Below are 15,790 nucleotides of genomic sequence, written 5' to 3'. Positions count from 1 at the left end.
GTTAAAGTAAGGACATTTTACTGAACTGTAATCCTGTTGGGCTTTCTTTGAAAGGGAACATCTCACACTTTGTGTTTAACCCAAAAAGCCAACGGTGACCAAAAGCATCTACTGATGGAACTGTTTAATACCTGTTGATTCACTAATTCTATCAATACATTTAAATAACTGATGTAAAATAGAGTTTGTCATCTTTTCATGGTCATCAGATATGACCCATTTGGACGTTCAAAAGCTCCGTCGTTACCGTGGAAAGACCGTCATCACCTATAACATTGATTCACCAGTAAAACCATGGAGTTGGATCAATGACAGTGGATGGACACACCGGGTTTATGTTCAGTTAATGAGAGATTTGACTGAAAAAGTCACTTTTTCTTCACTTTTCTCAGTTTGACATAATAATTTATGAATCTACTCAAGAACATCTACATGATCCGTGAATTAAATATGGGAAAATATCTGATTTTCACTGAGTAATGCGAAATACAGAGGATAATATTATAATAAATGGTGATAAATCACTTGGGAACTGCCACAAAAGTAGCACTTGGTCTTTATGTGACAAACAAACTAAACCACAACATTTTAAATAACACTTAGATATAGCCCAGCATGCCTTGGTGTTATGAAAATGCAGAAATAATATTTAAATAGAAAAGCACTCGGAGAGCGCAGACCTCCACCAAGGTAGACCCCTCCCGCCCCCCAATCACCACCAAAATTTAATCATTTGTTTCTGGTGCCAGTATCAACATTTCCTGAAAATTTCATCAAAATCCATCCATAATTTTTGAGTTACCTTGCTAACAAACAAACAAACAAAAAACCCTGATAAAAACATAACCACCACCATTCCTTGGTGGAGGCAACAACCACACTTTTACCAATAAAACCCATGTCGTTTGACAAATGATGCCTTTTTTCTTCAGTTCTGATATGATAATGTTTGAATTAACTCTGAGTTTTCAAAAAGACCTACATAATCTGTGAATTAAATATAGGAAATGACATGGTTTACACTAAAATACAGAGAATAATATCAAAACATAAGAAGAGAAATCTTCTCAAAATTCATTTGAAAGCTGCCACAAAAGTATCACAGGGTCTATACGGCTTAATGAGTGACTGAACCAAACTAACCCACAACACCTACATTAAAAAAGCCAAGTGGCCTCCATGTGTGTGCATGTGTGTGTGTCCACGGAATCACACAAAATCCGGAAAGAGCTGACTGATGCAGTTTGACATACTTATGTACTTTTGGTCATGGAAGAGACGAGTGAAAACAGCAAGTTGATAGGACCAATATTTTGGGAAATATTAGTAATTCTGGAATACAATAGCCTTACAATCACATTATTATACCCAGAAGGCTTTGGCAGTGACTGCTGGACAAATGCGGTACAGCATGCATGAATACACAACAGCATAAAAACTATCCCCATGGGTCAACGCACTAGTTTTAAATAACACTCAGATATCTCCCAGCATGCCCTGGTGTTAGGAAAATGCAGAAATAATATTTAACAACCACACTTTCACTGTAGTGACTTGAGGGTCACGAAGGCAGAGATACTCAAAACTATCCATTAATCCTTAGTATCAGTGAAAAGTACCAGTATGATGGTGTTCAAAACAAGATCCTACAAGTTCACACAAAAATACAACTCCAAAAATGCCATCCTTCCATCCTTCCGTTCAGATATTGCTTAACTGTTAAATGAACAACTTCAGAAAAAAATGTTACTTAAGTCTGGGTACTTGTCTTTGTCAGACTTAATCATGATTCAAGACACTGTCATTTTCCCACAGTGTCAGATAAGGCACAGGAAGTCAAGGCACAGCAGTCGTATCAGTTGGACGACAGGAAACCGGATGTGTCATTGTGGACCTTTGATGGATACTGATGTGCAACATATGAAGAGTCAGAGACCACAATGATTATATAGTGTAATCTGATTACACAACTGGGACACTCCTACAGACCATGACTTATGCTACAAGCTTGTAAAGTTTACTGACTAATGAAACGGTACTGATAATCATGGCGCAAAAGATAAGAAACACTGTCAACAAAACAGACTAAACAGTGGTTTTGTGGACTTCAATACAATGATACAAGATTCATGAAATATACTGTACCATCACCACACCAGCACTAAATACACTTGTTTAAAACTGGAGGAAAACATGCAGGCCAACGTGCGGGTGTTAGTTCCTCAAACACATACACCAACCACATTGCTAATATTAAACTGCCACAGTTTCCATTTCCTTTAGTAAAAACATGACAGTAAAACCACATAGGACATTTAGTTGCCAGTGCTTAGTCAAAGGTAGATTTTCCTGACCACTGGGTTTCTTTATCGTGACATGCGTCTACTGCAAAACAGAGTCTAATGATAACACACACTATGATGTGATGTGTGATGCTTATAGTTTATGACTAATCCACTGCTCAGCTTTGAGAAACCAGCCCTTGAGAACATGTTTGTAATTATGGAAGTTTGGTTTCCACGCATACACGTACAAAACTCTTCAAGATGGAGCCTGTCAGTGTGTGTTGAATCTGGAAGTTTGCCTGTCCTCTGGAAGCTTGTACTGACAAAGAATATGCATGTACTGGATGCTTCTCTGCACCTTTTTTGCTCCATATTAATGTTCTGTATTTTTAGCCATACAATTTAGAGCAGTGTTTTTCAGTCTTGGGGTCAGGACCTCACGTGGGGCTGCCTGGAATTCAAATGGGGTCGCCTGAAATTTCTAGATATTGATTAAATAAACAAACTAACAAAAAAAACAACTTAGTAATAAAAAATATATGGTGAGTTGAGAGAGACTATCACAATACATAAAAGACAAACTGTGAAACTGAAACTGAAGCACTGTGGTTCTGTTTATCTTTCAAATGTTCATTGTGGTCGGTTTCAGATGCTGCAGCTCTTTCAAAAATCATAGTTTGAGTTCTTGTTTGTTCAGTATTAATTGTCAGCCTTGTAAATCACAGCTGGACTGACTGTACATATCCTGACCAAGGAAAATAAAATTCTCCCTTTGTGCAGTAATCTACACTTGGCTTTTCTGCCTCCGTCCATCATACATTATACAGACTAAATGTCGTCTAAAATTAATGTTTATTTGCAACATAGTTGAGCAAACTATTACATGATCAAAAACAAATTAATTTTAGCAACAAAAAAAAAAAAGTCTCTGTTTTCAATGTCTGGGGTCACCAGAAATGTGTGAAGTTAGAACAAGTTAGAGCCAAAAAAGGTCGGAAACCACTGATTTAGAGTTTGAAAATAAGTATTACCTTAATAACTGATTAACTGGCCTAGACTGGCTGACAGAGAAACATGCATAAAGGACTTTTAGTGTCACTGGTACCAAAGTCTGGTATTAATGACTTCATTTACCATTTGCCTTCATGGTTTGTTGCTTGTTGGACTGTGTATCCAAACTCTTCTGATGCTGGTCCATTGAAGATCTTAACCCCCGAGGTGCCGATGTTAAAGGACTGTGACTGCAAGATTCTGTCAACTGGAAGGACAAACGAAAAGGAACAGTTCAATTAGATACCTCCAAAACATGTTATACTTTACTGCTAATACTGATGAATACAATGCTCTAAGTACTCCTTAAATGTTTCGATATTATCTGAGAACAAAATGACTCATGTCACTAGTCTGGTTAAATATAATATTGGAGAATAACCTAAAATGATGAGAAGTGTGACAATAAGATACTATATATTTATTTATTTATTTTATAGTGTACATTATTTCAGAGATATCCTCAACATTTAGCATGCTAACTAGCTAGCCCTGTGCTAGCCTATGTGGTAAAACCACATGATAACACTAGAGTGAATAGTGAGTCCATCATTAACGAAACCAACATAAAAAGGAAACAGTTCTGTACACTGGGCCGACTGTAAAGGGTGGGGAAGCAAAATTTACAGTGAACATTTAGTTGTTTTTTCTCAGCAGGCACTACGTCAATTGTTTTGAAACCAAACATATATTGATGTCATAATCATACCTAACACTATTATCCATACCTTTTCAGAAACTTTTGCCCATATGAGTAATCAGGAAAGCAAACGTCAAAGAGTGTGTGATTTGCTGAATGCACTCGTCACACCAAAGGAGATTTCAAAAATAGTTGGAGTGTCCATAAAGACTGTTTATAATGGAAAGAAGAGAATGACTATGAGCAAAACTATTACGAGAAAGTCTGGAAGATACTATTAAAGAAGAATGGGAGAAGTTGTCACCCGAATATTGAGGAACACTTGCGCAAGTTTCAGGAAGTGTGTGAAGGCAGTTTTTGAGAAAGAAGGAGGACACATACAGTTGAGGACAAAATTATTAGCCCCCCTATGAAATTTTAAGTTTCTTCAAGATTTTCCTAAGTACTTTTTTAACAGAGCAAGGAATTTTCAACATAGCATTTCTGAACATACTAGTTTTCTTTAGAAGGCACAAATTATTTATATTTGCACACCAAAACAGCATTATTTAGAAAAAAACTAAAATAACCAGGGACATTATTATTAGCCCCCTTTAAGAAATGACCATTTATTAAGTCATGGCACAAACCACTTGTGTGCAATGATGTGCTGTAACTTCACAGGTGATGTGTTTAAAAGTGATCAGGTGAATCAAGTGATTTCACTTAACATTTAAGTTAAAACATGGTATAAAAGCCTCAGTATGGCTCATTGAGCTGTCAGTTGAGAAAGCACCATGCCCAAAACTGTAGAGAAATCCATTTGGACCCAAGAAAAATGATTATTGATGTAGACAAAGCAGGAGATGGATGCACAAAGCAATCCAAGCATTTCCAAGTGTCAAGAACTGGAGTGAGAAGTATAATCCAGAAATTCAAAAACAGCCACACAGTACAGAACAAGCCTTGCAGAGATAGGAAGTGAAAGATTTCAAAGACTCTGGAAAGAAAACTAGTGAGAGATGGGTCTAAAGACCCCAGAACAACTGCCAAGACACTGGTGAATGACTTGGCCACATAAGGAATCATAGTCTCTAAGAAGACAGTCACTATAGCTCTGAACTGGAATGGACTGAGAGGATGCAGACCAAGAAAAACTCCACTTTTGAAGAAGAGACACCTTTAAGCCAGACTTAAATATGCTCAGGACAACCTGGAGAAACATTATGCATACTGGAAGTGTGTCCTACGGTCTGATGAGACCAAACTAGAGCTCTGTGGTCATAGAGGCAGCGTTTATGTTTGGAGAAAAAAGGGAAAGGCATAGAACCCAAAGAACACCGTCCCTACAGTGAAACATGGTGGTGGGAGTATTGTGTTGTGGGGACGCTATAGTGCATCTGGAACTAGAAATCTGGTCAAGGTGGAAGGAATCATGAACAAAGAAAGATGTGGAGATTTTGAAAGAAAACCTTAAGCAGTCAGCAGTAACACTGGGTCTGGGTCATTGCTTCATCTTCCAATATGACAACAATCCAAAACATACATCTCTCTTGGTGAAGAGCTATCTTCAGAAGACCAAAGTGAATGGAACTGAGTGGCCTGCACAGAGCCCTGACTTAAATCCCATTGAAAATATTCGGGGTGACCTAAAAAAGAACATCCATGCCAGAAGGCCACCAAATCTGGAGGAGCTGGAAAGATTTGCCAAAGAAGAATGGGCTGGGATTCCTCAAAAAAAGTGTCAGAGACTTGTAATAAAAAAATACTATGACTGCAGGCTGTTATCCAGCAAAAAGGATACACAATTGACTATTAGGATCAGGGGGGCTAATAATTTTGACCCTGGTACTTTTTGTTTTTTGTGGAATATTTTCATTTCTGTGTGCAAACTAAAATCATGTAAGCATCCAAAATAAAACTAGGATATCTAAAAAAGCTGTGTTAAAAATGTGTTGCTCTGTGTAAAAGCACTCGGGAAATACCTTTAAAACAATGACATTTTTGTAGGGGGGCTAATAATTTTGTCCTCAACTGTAAAATAAAAACATTTTCTATTATGTAAATTTTCTTGTGGCAAATAAATTCTCATGACTTTCAATAAACTAATTGGTCATACACTCTCTTTCAATCCCTGCCTCAAAATATTGTAAATTTTGCTTCCCCACCCTGTACATTCTCATCTCTCAAGTGGCAGGTCAGGTTAACTCTGAGAGAAACTAAATGAAAATCATACAAATGACTTTTACAAAGTGACCATTATCACTACTAAGTGTGGTTAAGGTAAAATAAAGTGCACTGTAAAAAGACACCAAAAAAAACCCACAGAAAAAAACAGATGTGAAATGCTGGACACTTGTCCGCCTCAACTATCACCGTGTTGGCTGTAGCAGAAGGACAGGAAGTACAAATGACAGTTTCAAAACTGTAATGCGTATAGAAGTACAAGTTAGTGAGTAATGTGGTACATAACCAACAGAGCAGTTCAGTGAAACTGCAGATATTCAGACAGGTGGTAATACTGCACTGACTGAGCATCAAAACACAGTGGAAAAGAACACGGCATTAACACTTCACAGTGGAGGAAGTGCAAAGTGTCCAACAGGATTTAAGACAACTACACTAGTGTTGTCATGTACTGTTTGTGTTTTACACATACATACACATTAAAACACAGTTACAACAACATAAAACACTACAAATATTGCAATAATAATACTATATTTGTATTACTACAAATGTTACAAATGAGTTACATGACTCATATTATTTTACTTTATTATTTTAGGTAAACATTATACTTTTTTTGTTTTTCATTATTCATCTCACTTTAGACTTCACAAGTCTAAAATAGACATCAGAACTTCCCCATGTTCAGGACCAGGGGTTGTTTTGTGTCTGAATCAGTGTTGAGTGTAAAAACCACATCAGCTTGACTCATGAAGGGAAAATACTTCCAAGTACCAGGTTATTCATCAGGTGTTTGGGTTCACAGACCCTTTCTGAGAAGTTGTGTTGCACAGTTTTAGTGCAAATCCAGCCCCCTCAGAAGCCCCAGTCAGAGCCCCCTCCTCTGTCTGTCTGTCTGTCAGTGACATCTGTCTGTCAGTCAGTCTGTCTGTCTGTCAGTGGATCCTCCTGTCTACATGTCCGTGCAGGCAGCCCAGCTCCCCTCAGTCAGCAGACACAGGAATGTGGATGTGGATCTGCACTAGTCCTGCCCACTGCCACGCCTGTTTACCTGCACCGACACTAAGTACCACTTTACCCCCCCCCCCCCCCCCCCCCCATACCACCACCACCACCACCCCGTCTTAATGTCCCTCCATTCATTTGACACAGTGCTCATGTCCAAACAGGGGTAAAAGTGGCTCTGGCTGCTCCGACGCTTTCACTGGAGCTGCGGTGTTTATTCCTCCAGTTGATCCTGGATGCTGCAAAATAAAAGTCTAGGATGCAGGACTGAACTAGTTACTAGTGTCTGAAAACACACAGTCCTCTGCGTTATCCACATCCACCGGAATGTTCTAAAAACCACTAAACTGCATCTCGACTTGACTAGATCAGTAGGACCAGTGAAACCCGGAGTGGTGTAGTTTACGTACCTATGACCAGGACCGTGAACATGACATTCCCCAGGAGGACTTCATGGTGAGTTTATTCCATTTGGATGAGGTGAATAAATGAAGCGTCAATGAGAGTCAGAGCTGACGACCCTGGACCGGACACACTTTCTAAATATGGACTAGTGCTCCTCCCCCTCCCCCTCCTCCTCCTCCTCCTCCCCCTCCTCCTCCCCCTCCTCCTCCTCCTCCCCTCTCTTCCTCCTCCTCTTCTTCCTCGTACCTTCTCGGTCCAAACGACGTCGGATTGGGGCACCGTCCCTTCAGGACCAGAGGAAAAGCCCCCCCAGCTGATCCACGTTCAAAGACCTAGTGAAAACAGCAGCCCACACCCACCAGGCTTGACTTCAACCTCCATCCAAACCACATCATGAGTGAACCCACAGCAATTACATCAGCTGTTTTCCATAACTGAGCATCAAAACAACATTATAATTAGAGCTGCAGCAATGGATTATTTTGCAATCGATTAATCTATTGATTATTTTCTTTGTTTCAATTAAACAATCACTTGGAACAGATGGAGAAAAAAACATAGTAAAAATGGGAAAAAGGACAAACAACTTGTCATTTATTCCAGAAGCAGCTGAAACAACAACTACAAAAAGTTAAAGTATATATATATATATATATATATATATATATATATATATATATATATATATATATATATGGAAATAATAACAACAATAACACTACAAAAATATATATTAAAATATCTATAGATAGGCTATATAGAAATAACAAGAACAATAACATAAAAGTATAAGTAAAAATATCTATATAGGGGCATTAATCAGGAAACCAATAAAAACCAGCCCATAAGTAGAGCTGCAGCTATCGATTATTAGCAATTATTAAACCATTATTTGAAAAGGCAATAAAAAAAAAGTGAAAATGTGAAACAGACGTGGCTGAAAGTGACAAACAACTTGTCTTTTATTCCAGAACCAGCAGAAACAACAACCACAAAAAGCATAAAAGTAAAAGATTATATATATATATATATAAAAAAAAACTATATAGAATAACAACAACAACAGTATTAAAGTATATAGAAAAATATCTGTAGATATGAACTACAACAAACCAGTCCAGTGACATCTATAAACCACACATTTGGATCCAACTTACTAACTTATACCAACTAACATCCAGCTGAAACAACTACAGATTCATATTTGTACAATCCAATTATTAGTCAAATACACTCTGCTATTAGCTGTATATATCACTTCAGTTGTAATATGTATGTTCAATAAAAGTTTATTAGTATATTTGTAGTGTTTTAGTTCCAGCAAAGTCTTTTATTCTGATACTGAACAAAGTGACAAACTGCTGTCCCCGTGTTCATAAAAACTTATCATTTCAACATTTTTATCCAATATTGATCACAATTGAAGTTTAACATCATAGTTAAAGCCCTAGGTTTCATTTAGGATCAGTTTCTTATGAGAACAGCATGTTTTGTACATTTGAATAAAGTGAAAAAAAAAACTGTTCATTTTGAGTCCCCGTGTCACACAGCAGTAATTTAAGTATTTTTACCCCAAAATTGTATTTCTGCAAATTGTAACATGTGTCATGTGAAAGTACTTACTAAGGCTTATTCATACATGTATGAAACATGGAGATAAGTTATTTAGTTTAAACACAGAGACTATTGAACAGGAAATGTGTCCCTGTGTCACCGCTTGATCTGACCCAATAATAAACTGAGACGTAACACTGGTGAAATTGCACTTATTTTGCTAAGTAATTTAAGGTTGTACATGATGGTCCAGGTTATTTACATTTTCATAACATAATTTTCCTTTTTTCACACTAAAACAAATAGAAACCTTTGTTATTCATAGATTATTCTGTTATTATTCTGCCTGTGGTCTGCCTGGGTTAAACTGAACATCTGCACTATGCATGTTATTAGGCTTCATATGAAGGGGAACATCTTCTGATTTCTGTGTTTAACATGTGACTGAAACACAATCTAAACTACATGACTTTAAACATGGCTCAAATGTAACCCTAACCCAAACCTTCAAATGGGTCACCGGTGACCTGATGGTAAGTGGTTTCAATATTATGTAATGTTGGCATTACTTTAAACCTAAGAAACACAAGTGTTGCATTTATCAAGTAGCTGATATTACTTGGTGCTGTTTAACCTCTTAACATCCACCTGGAGGTTAGAGCCACGGTCACATTTAAGTAAACTCATGTAGTTTAGTTTAGGTTTCAAACATCCAGAAACTACAAGACGTTCCCGATCAAATGAAGCTCAATAATGTGTGTAACTTGTCCTTCATTCCAGAACCAGATGAAACAAGAACCACAAAAAGCGTAAAAGTAAAATGATGTATAAAAAAATATCTATATAGAAAAAACAACAACAACAACAACAATGGTTTGAACACAAACAGAGGAGGGAGAGTGAATATATTTGTAGAAGGATGATGAGGCTGGAACTGCCAGACAGGAGGTCTAGAAGAAGACCCAAGACCAGATTTATGGATGGAGTCAAAGAGGACATGAAGGGAGTTGGTGTGAGAGAAGAGGATGTAGAAGAAGGGTTAAGTGGAGGAAGATGATTGGCTGTGGTGACCCTGAAGGAAACAGCCCAAAGGAAAAGAAGAAGAAGAAACAATTATTTGAATCGGTGAAGAAAGTAGTAAAACTGGGAAAATGGCATGTCTGAAAATAATAAACAACTTGTCCTTTATTCCAGAACCAGCTGCAACAACAACCACAAAACGTCTAAAATTAAAAGGAAAAGTACCTATATAAACAACAACAAACCAGTCCAATGACATCTATAAACAATCTGTCAGGTCAGTCTTCAACACATTTGGATCCAACTTACTAACTTCTACCAACTGAACATGGAACTAACATCCAACTGTGTGTTGATCCTGGCGTCATGTGCGTCACAATAAGCGTCCGTGTGAAACACAACAGTGGAACCAATGTTTAACAGCAGAGAAATGAAAGAAACAAAGGAAAATTGTAAATCAGTAATGTTTTTAAATGATTTGAGTTGCTCAATCGATTAGTTGTTTCACCTCTAATTACGACAGCTAATTAAACTTACTCCATCACAGATCAGAGAATTAAGAGTCAAACATCAACACATCCAAAGGAAGTAAAGTAGAAGTACAAATACTTACACTGTACTTCAATACATTTTCAGTTATTTGATTTAACTTCAGTATTTATTTTTCTGTCAACTTTTTAACACATGCATCTGTACATTGTGCATTTTTAAAACAAGCTTTAGTTTTAACACATTTGAGAGGAATTATCAATGAGTTTTAATTCTGCACCTGTGCTTGTTTTGTCAATATCACGACCAATTTTAGTCTGAATGGATTAAACATCAACACGCAGAAAATAAGACCCATCTGTCCATAAGTCAGTGCATACAACAAGTAAAGCGGAAATATCACAAAAGATGTACGTGATGTCGAACAGGTGCACCTACAGATCTGAACTGTGAGGTACCCATGGAGTGCATGGAACGGGGGGGTGGGGGGGGGAGGGGGGGGGTGTGTCTCTGTGACTGTGACATCTCTCTCTCTCTCTCTCAAATTTTACACTGCACAAGCCATACGGACATACAGCTGCAGGCACCATAAGACGATGAAATAAAAACAGCATTAGAGAGAAACTGTGGAAAAGTAACAGTAGGAGCAAAACTATAACAACAACTAGAAGCACTTGGAGGACGCAGACCTCCACCAAGGCAGATCAGTGCGCCCCCCCGATCACCACCAAAATTTAATTATTTGTTCCTTGTGCCAGTATCAACATTTCCTGAAATTTTCATCCAAAGCCATCCGTAACTTTTTGAGTTATGTTGCACACAGATAGACAGACAAACCAACGCTGGCAAAAACATAACCTCCTTGGCAGAGGTAATAATGAAGTAATAACAAAACATAGGACAAAACAAGATGAAAACAACATAAAAACCAAAACACAATGAAGTAAAAGATGCAACGAAACAAAAGGAACATGAATAACAAAACATAGAAAACACTAGAAGCACTTGGAGAGTGCAGACCTCCACCAAGGCAGATCAGTGCGCCCCCCCCCCCCCCCCCATCACCACCAAAATTTAATCATTTGTTCCTTGTGCCAGTATCAACATTTCCTGAAATTTTCATCCAAATCCATCCATAACTTTTTGAGTTATGTTGCACACTAACGGACAGACAAACAAACAAACAAACAAACAAACAAACAAACAAACAAACAAACAAACCCTGGCAAAAACATAACCTCCTTGGCGGAGGTAATGAAAACGATGTCAGAGATGCAATGAAATAAAAACAACACAAAGGACGAACCAAGATGAAAAAACACCAATACTCAACTGTTTCTTCTTAGTGCAGTTCCATTCCAAACTGTGAGAGATTCATTGCAACCTTCAAAATTCAAATTAGTGTACTTTTGTCTTAAAATGCTACATTTTCTCAGTTTAAACATTTGATGTTTTCTATGTTCTACTGCAGCGGTTCCCAAACACAGTCCCATACCCTCTAACAGCATTTTCAGTAGCAACTCCAGCTCATTTACCAAACATGTGTGGAATGAACATATGATGTGAACATAATGAACATAAGTCAGAGAACATATTTAATAATGAATTCACTTGAAACTTTGACATTCAGACTCACCACAGCTTTAATGAGAAGGCTGTGCACAGAACTGCTGTGTTTGGCTCAGTTTGACAAAGTCTGAGACCCAATCCCAACTCTCCCCTCACCCCTAACCCTCTACTTTGCACGTTCACGTGAAGGGGTAGGGGTGTCCTGATTCTCGATGAGCTGGAAGGGAAAGGCTAAGAGGGGGGGGGGCTGTTTGGCTCCACACTACAAACAGAGGGGTAGGAGAAATTTCCCATAATTCTGTTTGAATCGTCGGCAAGATGGAGGTAAACACAGCAAAAAAACTGCAGCAGTGTGACGAAAGAAACACACAAATGTAAGTATTTTCTTCATAAATAACAATGATTCAGTTGACCGCTTAATGTCGTTTCACTGTATTATAGATCGCATTTCTGTGGTTTGTGGTTGATAGCCGTAAAAATATGACCAAAGCCCATGGAACAGAGACGGTTACAGCTGCTGACAGCATGGGGAGTTCTTTTGGAAACAAAGTTGTTGCATCTGTTCATAGCGGCATCGATGACTGCTGATGACGAAACAGGTCTCAAAGGGTTGTCCCATTTCATGGGGGAATGTTTCAACCCCTAGACGTAGGGGTAAGGGGGAGGGCCAAGGGGTGAATTGGGATTGGGCCGGAGACTCAGTCTGTGAGAACACACCTCAGTTTCTAGAAGTAATCAGGCTGTTTGCACATCATGTTTTTTATTTTTCTTTTTGCGTCAGTTTGTGTTCCCCTGGGTGAACATACCTCAGTTTGGGAATCACTGTTCTACTGTCAATAACATGCGGGTTTATGGCATTTCTAAATCACTGTATTGTGTTTTATTGCTGTTTTACAGTGTCACAACTGTTTTGTAATTGAGGCTGAACTTCTACAATTAAGGAATGTATGGACGAGGGTAAGAAATATAAAAAATACATTTAAAAAAATAAATGAATAAGAAACAGACCTATAAATGACATGAAGTCATCTGTTGCCCAAACAATAGAAGGTCTATAGTGAGATGGGCTCTTACTTTCATCAGAGACTGGGGGGATATAGACAGGATGTTGAAACAATTGTCCCACTCTTTTCCATTTCAATGAGTGGTTTCATTCCAGACAGCTATTTTGGAAAGAATCGTAGTTCTTTGTTGAACAGCCAGACACATAATTGCATTTCCCCTTGTCATATTGTTTTGTCAGTGTGATGTAAAAACAAATTCTCCCCTCATGATTAAAGGGAAACCTCAGTTTACCAATAATGTCCCTCATTCTGGTTATTAATGCTTCTGTGGCTCTGGACAAGGCTGATCTGATGACATCATTAGGGTTTTTTTTCTTCTTTCCAACAGCCTTTACTCTGAACTGGCAGGAAGAGCAGAAAGAGGCAACAGGTTAAATCATGGGAAATGTAGGATCACAGTTTTGAGAGCCGTGAATGAAAGTATGAATATCAGCGCCTCTGCTGTTTAATACACACAGTGTTTTTTCCCTTTGACTTGATTAAAAATACAGTAATAAATCTGCTCAACATCTTTAAATCCCAAATTTACTGGCAGCTATAAATAAGTCATGAAGTTAATGAACATTGTGTAATGCTGCTTTAAAAAGGCTGCTTTGTGCTTCCAGCTTCCATTAACAAACTAATATGTAATGGCCATTAATTACAACATTATAAATAGATTAAACATACAGTATAAATGGTAGTGTTACCCTTTTCTTTTTTTCTCTATCTTGTTTCCACAATTTATCTCTAATTATAAGTCACAGTTATGGACTGAGGTGTACCCTATAAAAGATGCAAAAGTTTCTTTTGCCAACAACAAAAATCCAATAAGACAGAGTACATAAGAAGAAGAGGAAAAAACCCATCCCATTAAAGATGGCTGGGGTGTGACTGTGCTGCTGGGGGTGGTGTGGGGGGTTGATGGTGTCCTCCCCTCCTCGGGCTCTGGGTGCTGGGCTCCACCCATCTTCTGAAAAATCATGAACAGAGATAAATAATTTTTTGATCCCATGTGAATTATGATACTAACTACAAACATCATACAAGCCTATTTAAAACACAGTAGTGAAAGTATCTACTGTTTGTCCTAAAAGTCACTAGAAGTTACTAAATGACATTATCACTCAATTTGCATAATTGTAAATGTTCATGTAATTGTAATGAACGATGTAGGACAGAGGAACAACACTGTATTAGAGACAAAAAGTAAGAATAAAAACAGCCTAAATATGTTTAGAACTACATATGAACTATATACAGGGGCTCACGACTCAATGACTGCACACAGACGCGCTGCTAATGGGACTAAGTGATGAGGACGTCTGTCATGTGACCAGAGACACTGTCTGTCAACCCGTGGACAGAGTGTAACAGTGGGCTGGAAGAGTGGGTTTGCAAATAACTAATGTGAAGAACCCTGAAGGTACATCAAGCAGCAACAACAAGTTGTTCAAAATTAACATCAGTCATGTTTAAAGTGCTTCAGTATCCATAATATTATCACCTCATTTGCATAATTGGAAATGTACATGTAAAAACAAGTCCAAATGAACTATACTCTGTCAATTCTAGTTTTGTTTAATGTCCCACTTCCAACCGTCCTCCTTTATCCAGGCTAAAGTGACCCAAAGAGACACTCTGGACCAGTTACTGAGGTTAGTTATTGATTTGTTGGTTTAGTTTTTCTCTTCATTTTCTTCAGTTTGGTTTTTACCACTTGGCTGAGGGGTATTGTAATCGTTGTGTCGTCCGTCTGTCTGTCCATTCAATGACATAATCACATTATCTGAAGCATGCATTGACAAATCTGCACCAAATTTATGTAATGTAAGGGTTCGTTGGTGGTTAATAGTTCATTCTTTATAAAATGAGACTGCAGGGTGGAGACGGATTTCAGGCTTCAGGCTTCATGATGTCATCAACTCATTTGCATAATTGGAAATGTACATTTAAAAACAAGTCCAAATGAACTATGCTCTGTCAGTTCTAGTTTTGTTTATTTAATCTCCCCATTCCAACTGTCCTCCTTTATCTGGGCTTGGGGACCGACTAAAGTGACCCAAAAGAGACACTCTGGACCAGTTACTGAGGTTAGTTATTGATTTGTTGGTTTGTTGGTTTAGTTTTTCTCTTCATTTTCTTCAGTTTGGTTTGGTTTTTACCCGTTGACAACTTCTGGCCGAAGGGGTATTGTAATTGTTTTGTCGTCTCTCTGTCCATTCAATGACGTAATCTCATTATCTGCATTGAGATATCCACACCAAATTTATACTGTTTATGCGCCTTAGCATGGAGTACAAACCTATTGGAAATACAGGGGTTGGACAAAATAATGGAAACACCTTCACCTCAAGATGATAATGCCCCAATCCATACAGCTAGAATTGTTAAAGAATGGCATGAGGAACATTCTAATGAAGTTGAGCATCTCGTATGGCCGGCACAGTCCCCAGACCTCAACATTATTGAGCATTTATGGTCAGTTTTAGAGATTCAAGTAAGATGTCGATTTCCACCGCCATCGTCTCTAAAAGAGTTGGAGGGTATTCTAACTGAAG

The 15,790-nt window shown here is 38.1% G+C and overlaps 1 protein-coding gene across 1 annotated transcript in view; it reads right to left on the bottom strand.

Annotated features, from left to right (window-relative positions):
* The window catches only part of itga2.2 (integrin, alpha 2 (CD49B, alpha 2 subunit of VLA-2 receptor), tandem duplicate 2), a 59,142-nt gene extending 51,475 nt beyond the window's left edge, over positions 1–7,667 (bottom strand). The window contains exons 1-2 of the mRNA XM_030144572.1: positions 7,560–7,667; positions 3,420–3,543 (exon numbers count right to left, since the gene is read on the bottom strand). Of these exons, the coding sequence (XP_030000432.1) occupies positions 3,420–3,543; positions 7,560–7,581 (146 nt within the window). The 5' untranslated portion in view covers positions 7,582–7,667. The remainder of the gene's footprint in view (positions 1–3,419; positions 3,544–7,559) is intronic.
* Between the last annotated feature and the right edge of the window lie 8,123 nt (positions 7,668–15,790).

This window comes from Sphaeramia orbicularis, chromosome 9, assembly GCF_902148855.1.
Source record: "Sphaeramia orbicularis chromosome 9, fSphaOr1.1, whole genome shotgun sequence".
Taxonomy (NCBI): Eukaryota; Metazoa; Chordata; class Actinopteri; order Kurtiformes; family Apogonidae; genus Sphaeramia; species Sphaeramia orbicularis.
The sequence above is the reverse complement of the archived record's forward strand: the minus strand, read 5'-3'. Positions and strand labels throughout refer to the sequence as shown.